Source organism: Sinocyclocheilus grahami, unplaced genomic scaffold (assembly GCF_001515645.1).
Source record: "Sinocyclocheilus grahami isolate Dianchi unplaced genomic scaffold, SAMN03320097.WGS_v1.1 scaffold1186.1, whole genome shotgun sequence".
Taxonomy (NCBI): domain Eukaryota; kingdom Metazoa; phylum Chordata; class Actinopteri; order Cypriniformes; family Cyprinidae; genus Sinocyclocheilus; species Sinocyclocheilus grahami.
This window is the reverse complement of record NW_015506365.1, coordinates 26,774-46,394: the sequence shown is the minus strand read 5'-3', so window position 1 is coordinate 46,394 and position 19,621 is coordinate 26,774. Positions and strand designations below refer to the sequence as shown.

General features: G+C 35.8%; 2 protein-coding genes across 2 annotated transcripts; one reads left to right on the top strand and one right to left on the bottom strand.

Moving 5' to 3' along the window:
* Positions 1 to 4: 4 nt before the first annotated feature.
* LOC107567766 (actin-binding Rho-activating protein-like) lies at positions 5 to 1,651 on the top strand. The gene is made up of 2 exons (XM_016253513.1): positions 5 to 169; positions 714 to 1,651. Exon 2 carries the CDS (start codon positions 760 to 762, stop codon positions 1,231 to 1,233), a length of 474 nt encoding a protein of 157 aa, XP_016108999.1. The 5' UTR covers positions 5 to 169; positions 714 to 759; the 3' UTR covers positions 1,234 to 1,651.
* A 2,690-nt stretch (positions 1,652 to 4,341) lies between these two features.
* On the bottom strand, positions 4,342 to 5,440 carry LOC107567738 (histidine triad nucleotide-binding protein 3-like). The gene is made up of 4 exons (XM_016253476.1): positions 5,429 to 5,440; positions 5,224 to 5,341; positions 4,691 to 4,760; positions 4,342 to 4,581 (listed from the first exon to the last, which is right to left on the bottom strand). Exons 1-4 carry the CDS (start codon positions 5,438 to 5,440, stop codon positions 4,389 to 4,391), a joined length of 393 nt encoding a protein of 130 aa, XP_016108962.1. The 3' UTR covers positions 4,342 to 4,388.
* Between the last annotated feature and the right edge of the window lie 14,181 nt (positions 5,441 to 19,621).

The following is a 19,621-nucleotide window of genomic DNA, read 5'->3' as shown; positions in this document are numbered from 1 at the left end:
CCCTATCATTGGTTCATCATCTCGCACAGTGACATGTTTCTCGTGTTCTCATTGGTTGGTTTACACGTCAATCACTCTCACCAGAGGTCAGAAAAGTATCTGCTGCTCAACTTGTAACGTATCCACTTCCACAGCATGACAACCATCCTCAAGAAGCCAAACAAGGGCGGTAAGGTTTTATTACAATACACCTAACGTGTGATGCATACATTTCGATGTCAAATAAATCTTTGTAAAGTTGATTACATTGTTAAACTAAGCTGTCACAGATTGTCTCTACTCTAATAATCTTAATAGTTTCATATATGGTATTGTTGTATATTTGCTTCAACTTAAACTTATTTCAGTTAGCAAAATTCGTTTAGCTTTTCATCTAACATTTATATTTTATTTTATTTCAGTTAACACAAATGTTTTGAATAGTTTTAGATTTAGTTAACAATATTTACTCTGTCCTGGAATATTTTACCTAGAATTGAAAATGAATTAGTAACTTGTGTGGTTCTTTCTAAAAAAAAAAAAATATCAGCGTGTGATATCAGCATTTAATTTGTATACATTAATATATCTATATGACATAGTTCAGCTTAAGTGCCCAGATTAGTATTGATTACATCGGGTCAGTCTTACTTGTAGACTTCATGAAGCTTTAAGTTATTTAAAGGCTGTACGACATGCAATCTTCCCACTCACAGCCTGTGTTGTGCCAACAGTGAAGCCTGCTGAAAACTAGAGGCGTCCTGTGAGCCAAAGGTCACCATGGAGACAGACCATGCACCTACGCAGCCCAATGACGACTGCGTGGAGACCTGCACTGTATCCGTCAAAGGCCTGACAGAGAACTGGCAGAAATGGTCCAACGACCACTGCGAGAATCAGAAACACAATCCTTTCAGCAACAGCAAGGTGATTCCCCCACAGATCCAACGAGGACAGGAGGGCTACGGCAGGCCTTTAGAGGGCTCCAAAACAGAGCAGAGAGGAAAAGACGCCCACTCTCACATCAGCAGAGAGGTCACAGAGCTCTGCCAGGTCATTATGGAGAGCGGAGAGAGTGGAGACGATGGCAGGCCGGCTGTGCGGTTCGGGACACTGTTTGAAAGATACGTCACCATCTCTAATAAACTAGTGGGAGTTCTGCTGCGAGCACGCAAGCAAGGGCTGGTACACTTTGAAGGAGAGATGCTGTGGCAGGGGAGAGATGATGGAGTGCTCATCACCTTGTTAGAGTGATTTACAGCAGTGATGAACACCATGTGCCTGCCTGTTCAACATTGCTTTAGTTTATAGACATCCATTTTACTTGCACATGGGTTAGAAGTCAGTTTCTCGGCCAAATAAACTGTTTCTATTGAGATTTAAACTGATTGTATTAAATTCAAATGTAGCAAACTGGTATATTCTGTATATATCTATCTATATACTTTCCATTTTTGGTGAACTATTACTTTAAGCAGGTTTTTTTTTCAGCAGGGCAACCTACAAATGACTTTCTGGATAACACTGCACAATGATCTGTGATAGGATAACAAATGATCAAGCATTCACCTTTAAGTGAACGCTTACAATAACATTATAGTGTTGACACACAATGTCTTACTATTGAAACCTTTCAAAAAGGTTATATATATATATATATATATATATATATACACACACACACACTCACTACCGGTCAAAAGTTTGGGATCAGTAAGATTTTTAATATTTTTTTAAGAAGTTTCTTATGCTCATCAAGGCTGTGTTTATTTGATCAAAAATACAGAAAAAAAAATAATATTGTGAAATATCATTACGATGTAAAATAACGATTTTCTATTTTAATATACTTTCAAATCTAATTTATTCCTGTCATGCAAAGCTGAATTGTAAGCATCATTACTCCAGTCTTCAGTGTCACATGATCCTTCAGAAATCATTCTAATATGCTGATTTATTATCAGTGCTGGAAACTGTTGTGCTGCTTAATAATTTTTTTGGGGAACCTGTGATACTTTTTTCAGGATTCTTTGATGAATAAAAAGTTAAAAAAGAAGAGCATTTATTTAAAATAAAAATATTTTTTTAACAAAATATACTACCGTTCAAAAGTTTGGGGTCAGCACATTTTTATTCTTTATTTTTTTGAAAGAAATTAAAACTTTAATTCAGCAAGGATGTCTTAAATTGATAAGAAGTGATAGCAAAGATTTATATTGTTAGAATTTATATATATATATATATATATATATTTAGAATAAATGCTGTTCTTTTTAACTTTTTATTCATCAAAAAATCCTGAAAAAAGTACAGAGGTTTCCAAAAAATTTTTTGGCAGCACAGCTGTTGCAACATAGATAATTCAAATAATAAATCAGCATATTAGAATGATTTCTGAAGGATAATATGACACTTTAGACTGGAGTAATGATGCTGAAAATTCAGCTTTGCATCAAAGGAATAAATTATGTTTTAAAGTATATTAAAATAGAAACTATATTATAATAACATTTTGCAATATTACAATTTTTTCTGTATTTTTGTTCAAATAAATGCAGCCTTGATGAGCACAAGAAATTTCTTTTAAAAATATTACAGATCCCAAACTTTTGACCGGTAGTGTGTGTGTGTGTGTGTGTATATATATATATATATATATATATATATATTATATATATTACAACTATACAATTATATTATAGTCGGTTTCTCACATAATGAAAGTACATGTAAACTTTTCTGTATGGAGTTGCTTTGAATTTATTATAAATATAATTAATATAAAATATATTTATATTTTGATGATCATGTGATTTGTTTTTGAAGCACAAAAACGATTAAAAAGCAGACAAAACATATGCAGGTTATTATTTATTTTGTTTACATGCTTATGCATATACAGTGCAATTACGAGCTTACATCATTTAATAATTCAATACATCTGACACAATATAGTAAAATCTATGTCATGGCATAAACAGAGTTAAAACTTGTCACTTAGTGTCATATGAAGGAAGAAAAACAGAACTGTTCTTGCATCATCGATTGTACAGAATTACAAAAACACTGCCATATTCTGATGCCAAAATCATTTATATATATTATATATATTACAACTATACAATTATATTATAGTCGGTTTCTCACATAATGAAAGTACATGTAAACTTTTCTGTATGGAGTTGCTTTGAATTTATTATATATATAATTAATATAAAATATATTTATATTTTGATGATCATGTGATTTGTTTTTGAAGCACAAAAACGATTAAAAAGCAGACAAAACATATGCAGGTTATTATTTATTTTGTTTACATGCTTATGCATATACAGTGCAATTACGAGCTTACATCATTTAATAATTCAATACATCTGACACAATATAGTAAAATCTATGTCATGGCATAAACAGAGTTAAAACTTGTCACTTAAGTGTCATATGAAGGAAGAAAAACAGAACTGTTCTGGCATCATCATTGATTGTACAGAATTACAAAAACACTGCCATATTCTGATGCCAAAATCATTTAGCTATAGATATGACCCATTCGTGTGAGGTTAAAGGCCAAAGCTAATTATTGAGATTAATTACCATTTTTAGCTCATTCATATTTAAAAAGTCTTTGTCACAGCTCTGTATCCTTAAAATCATATTACTTCAGTAAAACTGGAAGAATACCAACTGTTCTCTGTAAAAGTTTAATGATTCTGTCAAATGTATCAATATTTTGCATTACCATTTTGCGTGCTTTTTCCCCTAAAGCAATTGAAAAGCAGCTGCAGTTTTTCGTAGCTTCAAATTTGATTAGCCCGTCTGGCTGACAATATAACTAACAGAAAACATAGCATTATGAGTATTATATCCCTGAGGCACATATCTGTGACCTTTTGTCAGATTGACTAGGACTGCTAAACAGATTGATTAGGACTGCTATTATGAGTAACGTTGCTCTGGGCATCTCAAACACTAACGTATTTTGAGTTCCTCTAACTTCCTGTACATTTAGCTCATAGAGTTCAGCTTTTGAAGTAACTGGTCCGCCAGCAAAATGAAGACGTACAAGGGTTAGCAATGCATTTGCACACTCCAAAGCAAGGGTAAGTCAAAAATCCTATGATTTAAAATGTAAAGAAAACATTTTATAGTAGTAGAATTGGTTAGACTGCGACATTTCTCCATCTGAGAGATCCATTGGAGCTGTCAAAAACAAAAAGGTTTTCATTCTCCTGCCACTGTGGCTTGTTTCAATTTAATACAATTTGCTTGCTCCAATTACATGACAAAAGGCCTCATTCAACAGACATAAGAAACAGCAACGTCTTGCTACGCTCAGAAAACATCTTGTTTGTTAATGCATCAATAACCTGCTCCAAGGGAATGTGATTATTCGTTTTAGTGGATGTAATTTAGTTGTGAACTAAATTATAGTGAATAGTGGATTGTATTGTTGGTCGGTTCTTTTGATTGCTTACAGTAATGAACCAATACAAGTTTAACCTGTAGACCACGCGGGACATGAAGCCCATCTGACTGACGGGTGCGAGAACATGGAGATGCGGATGTGTGACAGAACAGAACGGAGGCCAGTGGAACCCAAACCTAGGTAAGACAATAGATATGCGACACGTCAAACCATAATTCGTGTTGTTTTATATGCTCAATAAATAAGGACTTGATTTTTGTATTAATGGCAGATGTTTTCCATTACCTAACGCCATTTAAATCAGTCACATTGTTTTTCTGAAGTATCTCTTTCCCGGTTTCCACCAACTTCTCCACTAAAAACCCCAAAAACTGAATTTGCACAAATGACTGCTTAATAAAGCATGCTATGTGTAACTACACTCTTAAAAATAAAGGTGCTTCAAAAGGTTCTTCAAGCGATGCCATAGAAGAACCATTTTTGGTTCCACAAAGAACCATTCAGTCAAAGGTTCTTTAAAGAACCATCTCTTTCTTACCTTTTTATAATCTGAAGAACCTTCTTTTGCCACAAAGAACCTTTTGTGAAACAGAAAGGTTCTTCAGATGTTAAAGGTTCTTTATGGAACCATTTAGACAAAAAGGTTCTTCTATGGCATCGTGAAGCACCTTTATTTTTAAGAGTGTAGGCTGGGAAGTCCGACTTGTACACGTTAAATCTGACTCATTATTTCAGATTGATACTGTAGAAAGGCTCCAGAGTAGCTACTGTCAGAAATAACATTAACACCAGTCTCGAATAACTCACAGCGTGTTTACCTAATGGTACATGCTCTTTGCCGAGAGATTTACAATTGCCCACATATTTTCTTGGTACATCCAGATAGTGATGAGGAGCTCCAGGGTGTATATCTCTGAAACAGGACACAGTTTCATCCTGAAAAACAGGCTTTTAATTCATATAAAATATAATAATAAAAGTAACCATTACAATACATTTATTTGAATTAATTTGTGCTTTTACACTGTGCTTCATTTAGTCTTTTTCTTTTACTCTTTCGTAATTTGACAGCACTTTTTTTACTACTTCTGATGTATTAAAATGTGATTAAATACATTGCAAAATGTGCAATAATTAATGTGACTTAATCAACACGAAGAGTTATTATTCCTATTGTAAAACATAATAAATTCTAATTAATTTACAAAATAAAAATTATGTTAAAATACATAGCCTATAACTCTTTATTTCTTAGGCTACTTTCTTCATGCCGAACAAATATCACATTACCTTTTTTTAAATGACATTTCATGACGGATTGATGACATTTTGCAAAGGAAAAAAAAAATGCAAGGAAGTATTTTATGACACGTCAGTCTATTACTGATACGCTTCTATCCCATTTCATGGATCGTGTATTGTATTGTGATATTTAGCCTCATCATCATTAGCGCATCTGCATGAGTTTATGATATCTTAAATAAAACACTGTCAGCAAACTCCCGTCATGCAGGAGCTCAGTTCCCATTTCTCCCTTCACGATTTTACAGAAAATGCATTTTTTGTCATGTTCATCATCGGTCTGATCCGTTGTCCCGATCTCAGGTGTCGGTGTGTTTATGGCGGCTGCCATCTTCAAAACGTGAAGTCGGCGCTAATTACATCATCACGAACACGAGCGTCACATCATTTCAACATAAAAGTCCTCTCAGTCAGGGGTTTTTTAAGTCAAGAAATCCCAAGTATGATGATCCCTATGTTAGACAAACCTTGTTAAAATAGCAGCTGTTACATATTTTAATGTATAAAGCTCCAAAAATATTAAGCACGCTATTAAGACAAGTTGTTGTTCTCGAAAATAAATGATTGGATAGGCTACGACCTAAATTCCAATCAAATTATAATTTTTTTTTTTTTTTACTTTTCACCTCTGATCATCTCTGTTGATATTTAAAGTCAATGTGGATTGATGTTCGCAACCGTTTTACTTCCGTAATGTGACATTGCAAACAGGAGTGAAATAAGATGTTCAACAAGATATAAAGCAAATGTGAGTTTGTTAAAACAATGCCTAGCTATTTGGCTAACATTATCTGTTTATTATATTATACGTGTCTGCATGGTTTAAAAGTTTGGGGTCAGTAAGATTATTTTTTAAAGAAATTAATACTTTTATTCCACAAGGATGGATTAAATTGATTAAAAAAAATAAAGACTTTTATAATGTTACAAAATGTTACTAAAGGCTGCTGAAAATTCAGCTCTGCCATCATAGGAATAAAGTTCATTTTAAAATAGAAAATTGCAATTTTAATAAGTAATATAAGAAATAATAATATTTCATGATATTAATGTTATTACTTATTAAATTAATGCAGCCTTGGTGAGCATATTATATTCTCAATTCCACTACAAGTAAACGGGGTCATATTTTATTTCAAGCTGACTTTCAGCTCTAATTAGTTCTGTAATTCCAAAACCTAAAAATCAGCTCAAAATATTTGTCATACTTTTCTTTCTTGTTTTTTTTTCTTTCTCTCTTTTATTCTTGTGGTGCAATTAGTCAATAAGTGTCATCAGGGTGTAATTTTCCTGTGGCTCTAGAGTGAGTCACTTGGCATTTACAGCTAAAGTGATTGACACAAAACATTTTTTATGCAAAACTGAAAGCCCAAGAACAAAGATTGGAGAATTTAAATATATCCAGGTGATCATGCACCCACCGAATAGACTGCTAACATAATTCTAACATGACGCTTTCTCCAGGTATTATTTTGATAGCACCACAGCGTTTTTAATTGAATTACCAAATTAACATATATCTTATTTACTGTAATCTCTACAAATTAGCCTGACACATACAAAAAAAAAAAAAAAAAAGACCTAAAGGTTGAGTTAGACCAGTATTTCCACATTCTACCAGCAGGAGGCAGTGTTATTACAGCCTTCTGCAAAACCTTTGAAGTGCGAACAGCCTTTTACTCTCAGCTGTTTCATCATGTTTGTTCTTTTCAACCATCTGCACTTCTAATTTTCTTCGTCAAGCATGCATATCAGATAAGCCATGGTAGATGTACTGTACTAGACCCACAGCTGAAGTCACAACATGCTTTAAAGCAGCAGCAGATCATTGTGGAAATAGATATTAACACATAAACTGTATTTACAAATCTGAAATGAATTCACTGTTGTTGGTAAATTCTTGCAACTAGTCTCATCAGCGTCTGGTTTTACCCAGACATACAGATATATCATGGAAATGTTAACTAAAGAGCAGGTACCGTGAAACTTTCTGTTTACTCAGCTGTCTGTCACTCTCTAGACATTCTCTCCTTCATTCTTGTACCTTTCTGCACAGTTCATTTACTGTGGGTTTGCAATGCACCTGGTGTTCATTTCCCTCTCCTCTTTGCTTCAGATTCAATGTTTCCCCCCCTGAATTAGGGCATTCACAGTTGGTAGTTTTGGTGCAATTTAAACAAACTGTGGTGTGATTTCTCAGTTAGTGCAGTTCATTTGAATAAGTGTAAAGGCTGCCATGCGAACTTGGTGTGACAAACAGACCAATACCACTTTTTAGACATAGGGTGTAGTTCAGTTCTCTTGGTTCTTTAAGTTTGGACCAAAAGAAGTGGAAAAAAAGTTTATTCCTGGATCACTTAGCATTCACACTGTCATTTTTTTTTTTTACGCCAAACCTAAATGAAAGGCATAAAGATACAGTCATAACCTGATTGGACAATTTTTATGACATATATTTGGAGAACTTTACAAATATCCCCAAAAATGCTGTGTGCTGGGCTAAATGCACTTGTAGGATGTATGTACATATACCAGTTTTTAACACCAAAGAGTTAATAAAATGTATAAAGAAGTCAAAATAGCAGCAGGAATTCCTCCGTTGCACACATGGAGATCCACTGCAAGGAGATGGCTGTTTGAATGCCAGATATGCTTCAGCATTGTGTCCTATTTAGGGTTGCATCTTGTGACATTTCGCACTGTCTTTGGTTCGTTTGGTCCGTATTGCATTCATGTATCAGTTGGACTGTGCCAGAGTTTGGCAAAGCTTGGATGGAAGCATTCACACTTACTCAAATGAACCGCACCAGTGCTTGATTTAATTGAACCAAACCTGATAAGTGTGAACACAAGCTCGAATACATATGCAGTACGGACCAAAGACATCTAAACAAACCAAAAACAGGACATGATGTCAAAAGATGCGACCCCAAAAAGTGACAGAATGTTCAAGCATATCAGGTTCTTCTCGCCACAGAAGCCATGTTGGCCATTACAGTTCAGTACAGGCATCGAAGCCACCGTCTCATTACAGCAGATCTCGTTGTGTGAAACTGAAGAATTCCTGCTGCTGTTTTGACTCCTTTATACGTTTTATAGTCAATGTGGATTGATGTTCGCAACCATTTTAGTTGAGTTATCAAATGGCAAAAATGCCACACATACAATGAGCGCATTTAGTGAATACAGCGGTTTTGGATGTTCTGTAAGTTCGATAAATATACGTCATAACAGCCAATCAGGTTGTGACTCTATTTTTATGCCTTTTGTTTTGGATCGTTAGGTTCAGTGTAAAAATGACAGTGTGACCGCTAAGCAAACCAAGACTAAATGTAGAGTATCATTTTCTTTTTTAGTCTAGACCAAAATAACCAAAAGAACGAACTACAACTGTAAACACATCCTTAATCATTGCTCTCTTTTGATTGGTTGATTGCCATTCATATTTGCAAAGTAATGATGACTGACAGCTGCTGACACCCATGATATATTAGGATGCAGTCTGTCTGTCATAAAGTCTGGGTTATGAATGTGTTTGACTGCCACAGATATAAATCATGCAGAGAAAGTGAATCCGTTAGCATTCCGCACTCATCTCAACTGTAGTAATGCTATATTACTACATGCTATATATTACTACAATGCTATATAACATGTGCGTCTTTATGCATTTATTCTTTACGCAGTTATACACTTTTGATCTAATAACCTAAAAAACAGAAGCATTTTGCCTGCAGAACGGTGTATCTAATGGTAGGGGATAAACCCTGCGGTTTGCCTTCAAGAATGGAAATATAGCCATTCATAAGGTATGGATTTCAGTCACATGGCCAGATATCAACCTTACTTATCATGCATGACTGTATTTTCATTCGCAAAGGGCAATCTATCATAGAACGACAGGAGATTGACAGAATACAACTTTTCTGTGCCGACAGACCCAGTTGAGTTCCTAGCACAGAGAAGAGGGTGAATACCAAACCCTTAAAATTGAAATACTTAAAAAGTAGAACTGTATCTTGAATGTTAAAATGTAATTCAATTATAGCACCAAACAGAAAATGTATGCATAATATTGACCTGGAGTTATTCCAACACTGTTGCGATGAGAGAAAAGCCTCTTATCTAGAATTGTAATTAAAAACTGTTACTCTTTCCCAGTTGTATTGGGACTTATTCATGAAATACGAGCACTACAGAAGAAATTTCTGCATTCATTGTACATAAAGCCATTCTTACCTAAATTCAATGGGACAATTTACATACTTTTTATGAATGATTTACATTTCTTCAGCTAAAACATTTCAATGCAATACACTTGAAAATGTGCGTTTGCTGCTTTAAATCCAGATGCCTTAAAATTACAACCTGCAGTGATGAGTTTTGACCACTTTGAATTTAATTACAGTTGTAGAAAATTGTGACACTTGAGTAGAAATGGTTGAAATTGTGACAAATTAAATGGATGCAGACAAAAATATTTTATTTTGTGAGTAATATCCAGGATTCAGGATGATACAGAGTCATATCGTGCCTCACAAACATAACCTTAAATGAAAATAAATTGAACACATGCGCACTTATTATGTCTGCTGTATGAAGACCGATGAGCATGCTAATATGCAAAGCAGTTTGTTCAATAACTTTTGGTTATGCTGCAGGATGGCAAAGAGTAAAATTAGTTTACAGTTCACAGGCTGTGGAACAGCACCAAGAGTGATTCTCTTCACACTGTTCAAGGTTATCACACATCACAGTGAAATTCTCACATTCTCAATCAAAGTGAATCCCCTTGAAATTGACCTGGACCATTCTTACACCAAGCTAACAGTGTCAGACCTGCATAAGACATCTGCTGCCACGTAGAGGGGCAGCACTACTACAACTTGACATGGAACAAGAGAACACAAACTTCAGGAACTGAAAGTCAAGGTGAAATGTGGTTTGTAAAAAAAAAGATAATATATATACACACACACACACGCACACACGCACACACACACACACTGTACACTATACTGTTTAAAAAAATGGAGTCTGTACATTTTTTCATGTCTTATGTTTTCCAATAAAATAAAAACTGAAATATTATAAAATATTTGTACAATTTAAAGCATCTATTTCCTATTTTTATATATTTTAAAATTTATTTTATTCCTGTGATGACAAAGCTTACTTTTCAGCAAGAGGGGCAGCACTACTACAACTTGACATGGAACACAAACTTACAAACTTCAGGAACTGAAAGTCAAGGTGAAATGTGGTTTGTAAAAAAAAAGATAATATATATACACACACACACACGCACACACGCACACACACACACACTGTACACTATACTGTTTAAAAAAAATGGAGTCTGTACATTTTTTCATGTCTTATGTTTTCCAATAAAATAAAAACTGAAATATTATAAAATATTTGTACAATTTAAAGCATCTATTTCCTATTTTAATATATTTTAAAATTTATTTTATTCCTGTGATGACAAAGCTTACTTTTCAGCATCATTACTCCAGTCTTCAATGTCACATGATCCTTCAGAAATCATTCTAATATGCTGATGTGCTGCTCAAGAAACATTTCTTATTATTATATGTTGTGAAAACGGTTGCCTAATATTTTGGTGGAAACTGTGATAATTCTTTCGGGATTTTTAGATGAATATAAAGTTCAAAAGAACACCATTTATTTGAAACAAAATAACCTTTTGTAATAGAGTAATCTTTTGTATTATGTATGCTTTTATTGTCACTTTTAATAAATTGTATGTGTCCTTGCTGAATAGAGGTATTCATTTAAAATAGACATTATGTATAGCTTGACTAAAAAAGGGAAGTTTCATACTTTCCTTCCTCCTTTTTTCTGTTTTTTAGCTGTGAAATCGGCAAATGGCTCTAGCAGTCCTGTGTCTGCACAGGATGGCTGTGAAAACACCTTAATTGTTACAATAACAAGAAACCTGAGGACAGTGGGGAAATCCACCATGTTGAAAACCAAGCTCGGCTCAGCCACTTGTATCGACATTGCCAACCGCTTGAGGAAATCGAAGGCTTGCTTGAAGACTATTCATGCTTTTTTGTATTACAGCTTCACTGCAAATGATAAAAAACTGACATGTTATGTCAGAACAGGCAGAGCCGGAGGAAGTTGTTTGTCTCGACTGCTAATTGCTGCAGAGGGCTGTCAGTGAGGTCTGTATGATCGTTATTGGTGCTCCGGGCTGAAGGCTGTGTACTGCTCCTGTGGGCCGGGGCATTCATCCTCTTGCTTTGTTTTTGCTGAGCTAATTAGCGAGTGTGATAACATCTGGTGCAAGAGGACAATGCGACTCCATTCACATCCCCTAAGTGAGTGTCTCTCCCTGAAGCGGTGAGGGCTTGAGCAGGCATGCTGGGAAACTGGAGAAGGAATAGCATATGGCCCCAGCTACTCTGATACAGCTGAATGACTTTCTCTTTTCCTCGCACACTCTCGCTCACTCTCTTTACCCCTCTCTATCTCTGAACGTGCACACACACTTCACAGAAACTCACACAGCCTGACTAAACAGGATTACTGGTAGATTTGAGAAGGGCATGGAGTGATGATGGAGGATAGCAAAGATCAGATTAAAATGCTATTTAGTTAACGGAATCAAACGCTCTGTACGGTATTTAACTGTGCTCTCAGTGAGGATGGAAATAAAACAGGTTGAGAAACATGTCCCTAAAGAATGAAAAAAGAAAAAAAAGGTAATTGTGACTAAATCTCACACTTTTTTCTTACAATTTATATCTCACAATTCAGAAATGTGTGACAGAAAGACAGAATTATGAGATTTTTTATTTTTTGCATGCAAAATGTTTTGCATCGCAAGATGCAAACTTTGAATTCTGAGAAAAAAGTCAGCATTTTGAGATATAAACTCAGAACTCAGAATTCTGAGATTCTGACATATTTTCTTTCTTTCTTTCTTTCTTTCTTTCTTTCTTTCTTTCTTTCTTTCTTTCTTTCTTTCTTTCTTTCATTCTTTCTTTCTTTTTACAGAGTTCTGAGAAAAAAAGACTTCTCAATTCTGAGATAAAAAGTCACAGTTACCTTTTTAATTTTTTTTATTCCATTGCAGGTTACCTTTAAAAAAAAAAAATAATTAAAAGGTAACCATGACTTTAACTTGAACTAACAGTGACTTTGACTTTAAAAGAAGTTGGTTAGTTAAAGTTAAAGTCACGGTTACCTTTTAAATTATTATTTTTTTAATTCCATGGAAGAGACGGGATTCCAAGACTTCCATTATTGCACTGTTGTTTAAATAGGGAAAAATTGCTATGACAAATGCAATGGTTTCGTCACTGGTTTTGTTCCTGAATAAATCAGCTATTTGAATAAATCAATGTTTTAAACAAATTGATTGAGTGAACAATTCAATGACAGTAACTTTTGTTTCTGAATGAATCAGTGCATTTGAACAAATTGTTTGAATGAATATTTTCAGTGACTTACTTATACAGACAGTCACTTGTCGCCACCTACTGGTGTATCAATGTAACCTGCAAAAAGTCTGTAAGAAAAATGTCCACGTTGCAAATCGATACAAGCAGTCCAGTGCTGTTGGAAGGTATGTAAATCAATAAAATTTAAGTACTATATAACTGCTGTAGGCCCTATAATGATTCATTTATTATCTGTTTATTGACTTTTGGAAACCTCCTACACTATTGTATAAAACTTGTAGTGGTCAGTGCTTCATTAGCCTATTTGGCATATCATAGTAAATTCTTTAAAAAAAAATGTGCATGGAAAAAAATACAGATGCATGATATATATGGCTATGGCAAGCACTGACTTTGCAATACCAGACTTTAAAGGGGTCATATGATGTTGCTAAAAAGAACATTATTTTGTATAATTGGTTTAATGAAATGTGTTTATGTGGTTTAAGGTTAAAAAAACACATTATTTTCCACATACTGTACATTATTGTTTCTATTTACAGAGTTTCGATTAATAAAGCGTAATTTTCGCACAATTACTTGAAGAGTATTATGTTGTGACTTCAAAACATTTTTAATATGCTGGGACATTTGAAAACTGATGCTTTTGAACGATAGCACCGCACATATCCAGCTTCATATGAATGGGTTTTCATAAACAACAGGTTTGTTCGGTAGCTCACGGAGTACGGAGATGTACTTGAGAGGCGAGAAGCTCCGGTTCAAATCCCGTGTACCTACGGTTCAACAAAACAGTTCAAATTTGCATATAAGGAAGTTAAAATGGCACGGTTGCATCAAAAAATGTGTTTTTATATCAGTTTTGCATTTGTTAACACTATCGGGTAGGTTTAGGGTTGGGTTTGGTGTAGGGCATATTTCCAACACGATAGAGCATTAACTTTTAGTGACAGTCCCCGGATATTTGAATTCTGAATCGACTTTAGTACTTTAGTCTTTGCAACTTTACAGATCTTCTTTATGCACCAAGAGCTTGTAACACTCCAAAGAGAAAGGAAAAATTGAAATCACATCATATGACCCCTTTGATTTGCATTCAGCAGCTGCACTGAAATAAAACGAGCGGGTATGAATTTGAAATATGAGTGACTCTGCTCAGTTATTTGCGTAATTATAGCATCTCTTCCTACAAATTCTCAGTCTGTCTTTTCTCTGTTATCAATTTGTCGGAGCAGAGTGGCGTTAAACATGAGCAGCTAGCTGGGTAATTTGGTCAGATCGGTAATTTAGGAATCAATCACAAATTGGATGAAAAATGTAAACCGTTACCCATGTGACGTGACCGCTGTTGATGTGCTGATTCACGGCTGAGTGAACAAATCGTTCTTTAAATGACACTGCACAAGCTCCAAACTGTTAAAGAGCCATACTGACGTATCCGAAGGGATTCTTCTGAATCTATGCACTGAATGTTACACTACTAATCAAAAGTTTAGGACACACTTGAGTGAATTCATGTTTCTTATAATGTTAAAAACCTTATGCTTAAATGTTTTACATTCAATTTTTTTGTTTTAGAAAAATGTAAATTGTGGCTACATGAAACAATTAATTATGCTAAAATGTTTAATAAAATTAATAATAAAACAATTATTTAAAACAATTATTTGGTTTAATTATCAATAAATAATGAACCTAAATAATTAAATGTGATTGTAACGGGGCTGACGAGACGTGAGACGTGTGGATCCATCTGCAGGCTTTATTGAAGAGACGTAGTACACAGGCAGGGTCAAAACAATGGCAAACAGGTATATGGCGGGCAAAACACAAGAATAGTCCTAGGGCTAGCGTAGGTCACCGATCAGCAGACAGAATCAAAGGGGCGAGACGAGAGGGAGAAATCCAAGGAAACAGGCAAAGATCAAAAAACGCAAAAACAGGCAAGGCAAGGCAAGGCAGACTCGGAAAGGGGTGCAGGCTAAACAATACTCAGCAGAGAAATGTGGTTAGAGTGGGTGTTATATAGTGAATGAGATAATTAGAAACAGCTGTGTGCAAGGAGTGCAATCAGGGCAGTGTGCAAATTGTGCAAAGAATGATGGGAAATGTAGTCCGGGGTGCTATGCAACAGTTTGTGTAGTGCGAGAGTCAATGAAATGGAAAGGGTGACCTCTGGTGGTGAATAAACAGAAGTCCATGGACTGAAATCGTGACAGTGATGTTAAAAACATTAAAAAAAAAAGAGGAGTGGATGTATTTCCTGTTAAAAATATGTAGTTTGGGTGGGACGTACTGCAATTTTTTTTTGTAAATAGCCAATATGTTTTAGTTATGTAACGTTCATGAGCCATTATTTGATATTTTTGTAGTTTTAGGGGGTGGGAGATTATCATTATAGGGAGCATTTCAAATCTGTCATGTAACAAGATTTACTGGAGTGTATAATGAGAACATTTTTAGGAGAACATTATAATATAGACGGCTTCAGAGCTAATAAGTATGAACTAGAATCCACAAAACTTCAAAATTTAAAATGACCCATGTAAGCACAGCTGTAATCTAAAAGAAGAAGCTAAAATCTAAGATCGTTATGAGCTATTTAACTTTTTTTTGGTCATTGCATACTTTACAATCCTTACATTTGTGTTATATTATCATTTTGATGACTTCAATATTATTCTAAAATATGTAAAATAGTAAGATAAATATAGAATAAAGATTGAATATGTGTGGCTAAATATTTGACTGTTCTAAATTCTGAAGCACTGAGGCAGGAATATCATGCATTTTAGATTCGTAATATAATCTCCCAGACACTCATATTCTGAATTTTTGTCAGCCATTTGTTATCTCCTAGATTTCACACTGAATGGGCTTTCCACAGGAAATGATCCAGCATTGCAGTGAAATGCTGAAAGAAGTGAAAGCTAATTAGGCTGCATGACACACGCTAATTTATAGGTAATGTAAAGAAAAGGTCATGGTGGTTCATAAGAACACTTCCTGAACTGTACAGCTAAAATGCAGAATCTCTGCAGGGTGGATGAAGGTCACATTCTCTTCCTGCTGTTCACAAACCAATGCCGCACAATCGCTTCTTTACCTCTGCTAAATGCTAAAAAAAATTGTGCGCTTGACTTTGGCAGGCTGTCTGACCATATGGCCGCATTCATCATGTATCAGTGCTCATTAAAAGAGCCGTCATTAGGCACCAGTGCTCGGCTGGGTGCAGCTGGCCACACCTGAATCTCTCCCCCGAAATCAGCTGTATATCCAGTCTGCTGTTTAGTCAGGCCACCTTTGTGCCTACTGCATAACCAACCGTACAGACACACACATTCATCAGTTGCTGCACTAAGTGCTCGGATAACAGCTAAATTAGCATCACATTCAGTGTAAAATGCAGTGTAACATGAGATAATAATGGTTGGTACCTGAAGTTCGGAGGTTTAAACCCCAAAGAGACTGATCAAGGAATGATCATCATCATGCTCTTGATGCTTAAAATCTGGTTTCTCCTATAATATAAGATGATTTTACATAACAGTGATTCTTTGTAACTAAAAGCCAGGTTGTTTGGTATTCTGGGTTGTTGCTAGGGCATTGCTAGGTGGTTGCTAGGGTATTCTGTGTGGCTGCTAGGTATGGTAGGTAGGTTTTCCAGGTAGTTGGTAGAGCATTGTTAAATGGTTGCTAGGTATTCTGGGTGGTTGCTATGTATTGTGGTTGGTTGCTAGGGCACTGTTAGGTATTCTGTGTGGTTGCTTGGGCATTGCTAGGTGGTTGCTAAGTATTCTGGTTGGTTGACAGGACATTTCTAGGTAGTTGCTAGGGGATTGCTAGTCTGTCTGGGTCATTTCTAGGTGGTTGATAGGTATTCTGGTTAGTTACTAGGGCATTGCTAGGTGGTTGCTAGGGTATTCAATGTGGCTGCTAGGTATGGTTTGTAGGTTTTCCAGGTAGTTGGGAGAGTATTGTTTCCAGGTAGTTGGGAGAGCATGCTAGGTATTCTGGGAGGTTGCTATGTATTGTGGTTGGTTGCTAGGGCACTGTTAGGTATTCTGTGTGGTTGTTAGGGCATTGCTAGGTGGTTGCTAAGTATTCTGGGTTGTTTTTATGGCATTGTCAGATAGTTGTATGCATTCTGGTTGTTTTCTAATACATTTCTAGGTGGTTGCTGGGGCTTTGCTCTGTGGTTGTTAGGTATCCTGATTGTCTGTTTAAGAATTTCTCGGTTGTTGCTAGGTATTCTGGGTTGCCGCTAGGACATTTCTTGGTGTTTGCTTCAGCATTGTTCTGTGGTTGTTAGGTATTCTGATTGCTTGTTAGGCATTGCTAGGTTGGTGTTTGGTATTCTGGGTCATTGCTAGGGCATGAATATATATCCTGGTCAGTTGCTAGGTTATTGCTAGGTAATAAGGGTCATTACAATAACATTTCTAGATGCTTGTTTGTGTGTCGCTCTGTGCCATTCCTGGGTTGTTGCTAGGTATTGTCGGTAATTGATTGCTAGGTATTCTGATTGGTTGCTAGGGCATTGCTATGTGGTAGCTTACTGTCCCAAGTCAGTTCTTCCTGTCTAAAACTGAGTATGGAGAATAATCGCTCCAGTGTCTCATCAAAATGCCTGGCTAACGCACATCATATAGTAGGAAATAGAGAGACACGGATTGTGATTCACTACAGACAGTGGCTTTAGGCAAGTTGCTTCTTGAAACGTATTTTCCTCTGTCATCTGATGCGGTCCCACAGAGAGAGAACATAGGGGCCAAACCTAAAGCTAATCTCAAGAATGTATCACATGTCACAGCTCTGCTTGTTTAGTCTCGTCCATCTCCAGCCCACATTGTTGAACTTATGCGGTTCTCTGCATCCCACACACTGCTCAAGAGCCTCAGACGGAGAGCGAGCGCTAACATACGGCATGTTAAATGTCTTCAGCACCAGAGCCTTGTCCCAGATGGCTGCTGGAGTATTGTTTGATTTTCCTTGTCATCAGAATATTAACATGCATCAGTCTCACCCGACTCTTGGCATCGAATGAAGCCTGAAAGTGGAGTTTCCCATCCATATACCAAACCATTATAACAGACTGACAGTGTGTGGTGTTTATAGTTGTACAGTCTCACCTGGTCCTTAGATTTTCTCTGTCTTTTTTCATGTTTTTCTTGTCTCTTATGCTTACTAAGGCTGCACTTATTTGTTCAAAAATACAGTAAAAACATTAATATTGTGAAATATTAGTACAGTTTTAAATAACAGTTTTCTATTTTAATACATTCTAAAATGTTATTAATTTCTGTTATATCAAAGCTGAATTTTCAGCAGCCATTACTTCAGAAATCATTCTAATATGCTGATCTGGTGCTCAAAATCATTTGTTATTTATATAAATGTTGCAAACAGTTGTGCTGCTTAACATTTTTGTGATAATTGTGATACATTCTTCCCAGGATTTTATTTTTAAGAAATTCTTTGTAACATTATAATGTCCATATAAATGTCTATACTGGCAATTCAATGCATGCTTGCTGATTATTTATACATATGTATACACACACACACACACACACACACACACTAAAGTGCTAGCAATAGCCCTTCATACATGCGATGCATTATGCTTATCATAAGCTTACTGCAGAGTCGTCATGACAACAAAGTAGTGCAAAATGCAAACGTTGTGATCGAAGAGAGTCCAGTTATCACACATGTTTTTCCATAAATTACCAAGAAAACATCAGCACCCTTCAGTAAGTTCATTAATCAAGGACTCACTAATCAGCTATGAGAAGTAATGAGGTAAATTAAGCAAAACATGCAGGAAGGGATTTTCTCCAAAGCAGCTTGAGAATCAGTGCTAAAATACTGAACGGCTTATTATAAACATCTTCAGAATCTTCCTGAGCCTCTCAGACAACAATGACGTGGTGTGTTATTTTACAACATGAGCTAATTGTCTCAGGGACTTGGCAGTACCTTCAGGTTTGTGATTGAGTTGAGGGCCCTGGTATTCTTTAATGAAGACTTATGAGGGAAACGATAGATGTTGGCTGCCGAGAAGAGGTAGATTTTGGGCTGGAGCCTGAAACCAAGGCTGGTCTGTGTCTGCCCGTAGTGTGCTGTTTTCTGGCAGCATCCATACAACATAACTCCAGACATGTGTTGTTATCTGTCGAGGAGAAATATTTAATGAAGATCTGTACAATAATGTGGTGATGCTCTGATCAAATCTCAGCTGTAGCCTATATGACAAGTGGATATCAAGTGGATATCTGCAGAAAATAAAAACGCTAAGAATTATATATTTTCCAAATGTAAAATCAACTTTTACCAAGGTAATCTTAGAATGCAATGTGCAGACTCATGCAGTCAGCTGCAGAACTTCTGTATATACCTAAATGAGCAACCACATGTGACGACTCCGGGCTGGACTCCGCTTCGTCAATGGTGAAAGCCAATCCGGCGATCCGCA